The following is a 6129-nucleotide window of genomic DNA, read 5'->3' on the forward strand; positions in this document are numbered from 1 at the left end:
TATACAGGTTAGAATGCTTAAACCAATGTTACTGTTTTCTTGTGTTGTCCACCCCACCCCCGTGCGTATTTTTCAACCGAGGAGATTAGACAACACAGGTTAGAATGCTTAAACCAATGTTACTGTTTTCTTGTGTTGTCCACCCCACCCCCGTGCGTATTTTTCAACCGAGGAGATTAGACTATACAGGTTAGAATGCTTAAACCAATGTTACTGTTTTCTTGTGTTGTCCACCCCAACCCCGTGCGTATTTTTCAACCGAGGAGAATTAGACAACACAGGTTAGAATGCTTAAACCAATGTTACTGTTTTCTTGTGTTGTCCACCCCACCCCCGTGCGTATTTTTCAACCGAGGAGAATAGACAAAATGATATTGGACGGTGTAGTGATATTGATAAAAATGTTGAGTGTTTTACACACTTCAGTAACATGTTTATTGATGTATTTATATAAATATATTTGAAAGTTGTTTATATATATTTTCTGATATAGGTATCTGGCTATGATCGGGATCTCCAAATCTGAACTGGAATCACAACAAGATTCGACGATTGGGCAAACTTCCGAAATGACTGCTTGCAGCACAGTTCCTGACCTTGTGCCAAAACAAATAAAAGTCTGTCAGGAACATCCGGGCACTATTCATGCAGTAAGTGCTGGTGCAAAGTTGGGAATTCTTGAATGTCAGCGCCAGTTTAGGTACGAAAGGTGGAACTGCACACCAGAGGGCGGTTACAACGTTTTTGGGCACACATTGAAAAGAGGTATTTCTAAACTTTTGTTATATTCAAATCGACTGTACAAACAAATTAAAGCTTTGCATCGTTTATTAATCTATAAGTGACAAATATAGAATTTTTAGCCGTTAGTTCCTTTTATATTCATTTTTCAGAAACTATTTATAACATGTTTTAAGCTGCTAGATATTAGATCTGTACGACTGAATAAAAAGGCTCAATAACAGGACTTCGTTTTTCTTTAACTGCCATGAAAGAAACTTTGAAACGGACAGATTGACTTGAAATAGAGCAAAATGTTTCTCAATTTTTGTTTCATATTTGTAATGCAAATTTCAAGTCAGTCTTTGGAAGTAAAACGTTGTCTTTGCAGACATTTTATTTTCCTCACAGTTTGAAGGTTCTATTATTATAACTGGAATTCCACTCAATTTTGAACGCGTCGTTTGTTGTATGCGTTGCTCCGTTACAATATCGAAACTTCGACCTTTGTCCTATTTTTTAAGTTCGGCATAGCCAGGTGGTTAGGGAGCTCGACTCGCAATCTGCGGGTCGCAGGTTCGAATCCCCGTCACACCAAATATGCTCGCCCTTTCAGCCGTGGGGGCGTTATAATGTGACGGTCAATCCCACTATTCATTGTTAAAAGAGTAGCCCAAGAGTTGGCGGTGGGTGGTGATGACTAGCTGCCTTCCCTCTAGTCTATCACTGCTAAATTAGAGACGGCTAGCGCAGACAGCCCTGGTGTAGCTTTGCGCGAAATACAAAAACAAACAAACAAACCTATTTTTTAAATGACATTGACCTTGGATCTGCTTGTGAAATTAGCGCGATGCTTCACTGAATTTATAAATACAAGCAAAATAAACTTGTTGACTACGTAAACAGGAGTAAAAGATTCATTAATTTTATATTTGATCATCTTAACCCTACCGAGTGATTTGTTTTCTTCTTCGTCTGTAATCTACTAGTTGTAAGTATAAGTCTTCCAGTTTTGAGTGTTCAAAATACATACACAACTAAACGTGACTGCTAATTCTCTATACTTGTTTTGTTTTATTTTTTAAAGGAAATAATTTTAACATTCATTCTAAACTTTATAGGTAAAAACCCTGTATGTATCCATCGGTTTGTTATGACGTTTTGTAATTCCGGATAAAACTACATTCATTCCAATAGCTTACTTCGCGGAGAATCACACAAAAGTTGTTTCTAATAAACTCGTAAAAAAGCCACAAATATGGAAATATATGCAGAGTTGAATTTTGAGGATCATGGCTTGTTTTCTAGTGTTGACGGAAAGTACCACGTGAAAACAGTTCTGTACATACGTAAAAGTTTTATATTTATTGTAATTTTTGAGAAATCCAAACATTTTAAAAACATAACCGACATTATTATCGTTTTTTTTTATAACATTCTTCTAGTTCTTTCTGTGTACAAAGATTTTTAAGTAACTTTCTTTGTTTTGTGAATATCTATTTCTAAGTACTTAAAAGTCTATTTTATACAGAAAACCCACTTATTTCAAGATCAAAATATCATCGAGCAGAAACTATGCCTCAGGAAAAATGTTCACTTACAATGCATAGAGCGGTTATCGTTTAAGAACTAAATATTAGCCGTTTAAACAAAGACTAATGCTGTGTGATGCAGTTACTCGTCACACTGATTCACATATTTGGTGTAAACCTACTTCACTGCGAAATTCAATACACAGCACTTAAAGGCACTCACTTCGTCTTTTCAATGTACGTCTTTCATCTCTGTAACCTGAGCAAACTCTGCCAGCTCAGAACCATTAGTATTTGTAGCTTCAAAATGGAATATCGCATTTTATATGTGCACATTAAAAAGGAAACCACGCTTCAGTGGTACGAAGAAATAAGCATTTAGAGGTTCAGCTAAAACTTTATTTAGGTAAAGGGATCTGTTTAATTTTCGTCAGTGATTCCTTGTCTTTCTTTGGTTTACTACGCTGTTTCTATTCCTCCTCCTTTCCCACCCCTCTTATAAATGTACATTTGTCTGTTAACTAAGTGATTTACAAAGTGCTTAAATAGGCATCAACTTGCTTATTTGATGAAGAGGTGGGGGAATAAAATATATTAATGGAGATTTTTTTTTCATGGTGTATCAGAGATAGAATAATCTGAACGGACTTCGCTATTCAAGTAAGTCGTCTAACAATTTAGATTAATTATATTTATATCTATATGTTAAACTTTGTTCACTCAAAAGTTATGACGTCAAATACAAAACTATGTATCTGAAACTCTGCTTACTAGTTTTTCGTATCGTAGAGATTTAATTTTTCTCCACTTTTTTACATTTTGTTGTGTAGATATAGATCACGAAAAAGCCAAAATGATGAATCCAGTTTGACAGCAAAATACACTTTAATTGTACCACGTTTACTTTGTTTTTTACTGTTGGTTTGCTTCACAGACTGAAGCGCCTCTAAACGACAACGCCCTTAACATTTTAAGAAAGTTCTGATGACTTAAAGCAAATGAGAGTGTAATGATGATGATGAAATTGAAAGTTCAATATTTGTTTGTTTAATTTACTTTTCAACAAGGTTCACGGACCGTTGACGAAAAACTCGCTAAGCACTTACACCATGCGTGCATTATAATAGTGGCAGTCAAGTCGCACTGTGTAGTCAGATAACAATAGCCCAAGGGTTGGCGGTGAGTGCTGTTTTTTCTAGTCTATCAGTTCAGAATTAGGGACAACTATACCTTTTGTGTGACTTTGCGCAAAAAAAAAAATTCAAAAGAAATCTCTGGCGCATTTTTATACCATTAAATCGTGTTAGTTGAATTTATGGACACTAACACTTTGTAGAGTTTTAAAAATAAGGAAATCAAAAACATTTGTCCGCATACTCTAGGTTTGAAGAGTTATTGTCAATTGAGAACAAGTAATTTATCCAATTTTTGATAAAATGTAACATTCCTAACGAAATGGTCATCAGACAACGTTCCAGTTCTCTCCATCTGATTTCACCATATCTGAGAAAGATACACAGAGTTGACTCTCAACGTTGTCTAACCTCAGTTCGTTAGGAATGTTGTCGGTTATTATTTTTAAACTATGCTCTAGGTGCTAACTTTGTCTTTCAAACAAATTCCTTTTGTTATTCCTAGTTATATTCCAAAAGAGAGGTCATTTATTCTCTTATATTACTTCTTTATTACAATTCCAAATCTTCAAGTCAAAAATCGTATAGCCAATGGACGACGAAATTTGTCTCCATGATTACAGAGACCGTAAGTTTCGTTTAGTTGTATTTAACTACATGAGGATTAAAGTGGATTTTATAGCTACTTAACGATATCAATTCTAGGAATATTTTTTTTTTGCATATCCTGACTAATTTGCAAGAAAGTTGGATGACAGTAAAGAACATCATTTACTGCAGCTCATTGTTTTTACTAACTAAATGAAATCAAGTTTAGATTTCCTTCTAATGATTCTATGTTTTGATGTGATTTATTTGTTCGTTTGTTTTTACAGATTCTCAGATTTTGTGTCTCAGACTGGAGAAACAATATCATGTTAAAGATGTTGTTTCATGCAAACATTATGAACCGTTTAATGATATAAGTATGTATGCGGGATCACTGTAAAAGAAATATGTATTTTAACGAGAAAATATCCTTATTTAACATCATTGCTATTTCATTATAGCGCCATTTGGTGGACGATATTGTCAGAGATTAATTACCTCTTACTTTCTTGAAGCTGAAATCTTATACTAACGCCCATTCAGGCAGTGTTTGTCATTTCGTATGACAGATCATGCAGTGTCGCTAACTTGAGGACACGTGCACTTTATTATGATCTTCATATCCCACATAAGTAAGCAATCTATAATCAGTTGAATTCAATGAAATGGAGAGAAAAACAACGTAGTTCTGACAAATCAATTCGAACTTCAATACTAATTTTGTTACGTTGTTAGAATACTTTGCCATTTTCCTTACGGTGTTATTTTCTAAGAAGTAAGAATATTCATCCACAGTTTTAGTTATAGCTTTTTCTAGGTTGAAGAAAGTGCTATCTTCTCTATTGATTTTTCTATTGGAGATTCTGGTACAAAAACCGTGATTTTAAGTAAAATTGCTTAGCACAGCTATCATAACTTGATAGAAAAATCTATATGTTATTTATCACAATGTTGACAGTCATTTTTGGAAAAGATTCTCATGAAGATGAGTTAGTTTTATGATGCATCTTTTCACAACCATCCAGACATCGAGATATTGTGCTTTTAAAGATGTTGTCTCCCTCAACGTCATCACAATTGTTAAAAAAAAACATTTGAATGTCAAGGCAGATCTCTAGAAAAAGATCGAGCTTTTATCTGATTGGTTAATCATTGTTACGTTCAGAGGTGTTTATTGTCACGACCATCGTGGCATTAAAGATTATTTGTTGGCACAACTAGTTTGGTATTGAAGGGTGTTTGTTGGCACAACTATCTTGACATAAAAGGATTAAAGGGTGTTTGTTGGCACAGCTATCTTGGCATTGAAGGATGTTTGTTGGCATAAATATCTTGGCATTAAAGGTTGTTTGTTAGCACAACCATCGTAATGTTAAGGAGATTTATTTTCTGAATTTCCTTGGTCTGAAGGGTGTTGTCGTTAGTTCAAATCGTAGCATTAAGAGTGTGGTTATTAGTACACTTAAAGCATTTCTTTACACTTATCTTAACGTTGAAGATATTTGAGTGCATAAGTAGTAACTCTGCTACTACGAAAAATTGTGAAGCAATAAAAGTAAAATTTATAAGACAGTAATATATCAGTGATTTTATTAAGTATAAGCACTGAACTGTTATCCTAAGCTATTAGTTCCACCTCATTATTTCTTCCTAGTTTCAGAGAAATGCTTTTGTTTCTTTATCATTCTGCTTTGTTTTCTTTTTACCGACTAGCAGCTTTTATATTTTAAAAACAACGCGAAAAAAAGTCATTATACACACTTAATTTCTTATTATATATTCCATATTTCTATTCTGCTTCTTTTTTCTGACCAAAATCGCAAAATAAAATGTGACAAAAATATATGAATAAGTAGTATACTTCTCTTGTTGCAGCATATTTTGTTTCCTTGTTGAGTCAGTGGTAAGTTTATAGATTTACAGCGCTAAAATACGGGTTTCGATTCCTCGTGGTGGGGCCCGCCATGGCTAGGTGGTTAGGGCACTCGACTCGCAATCTGCAGCCGCGGGTTCGAATCCCAGTCACACCAAACATGATGCCCTTTCAGCCGTTATAATGTGACATCCCACTATTCGTTTGTGAAAGAGTAGCCCAAGAGTTGGCGGTTGGTGGTGTTGACTAGCTGCCTTCCCTCTAGTCTTTCACTGCTAAATTA

At 34.7% G+C, this 6129-nt stretch overlaps 1 protein-coding gene across 1 annotated transcript in view; it reads left to right on the forward strand.

Moving 5' to 3' along the window:
• The window catches only part of LOC106462648 (protein Wnt-7b-like), a 53707-nt gene that overhangs the window by 22911 nt on the left and 24667 nt on the right, over positions 1-6129 (forward strand). Inside the window, exon 2 of the mRNA XM_022390346.1 lies at positions 494-765. Coding sequence (XP_022246054.1) covers positions 494-765 — 272 coding nt within the window. The remainder of the gene's footprint in view (positions 1-493; positions 766-6129) is intronic.

The sequence above is a fragment of the Limulus polyphemus genome, unplaced genomic scaffold, assembly GCF_000517525.1.
Source record: "Limulus polyphemus unplaced genomic scaffold, Limulus_polyphemus-2.1.2 Scaffold47, whole genome shotgun sequence".
NCBI lineage: Eukaryota > Metazoa > Arthropoda > Merostomata > Xiphosura > Limulidae > Limulus > Limulus polyphemus.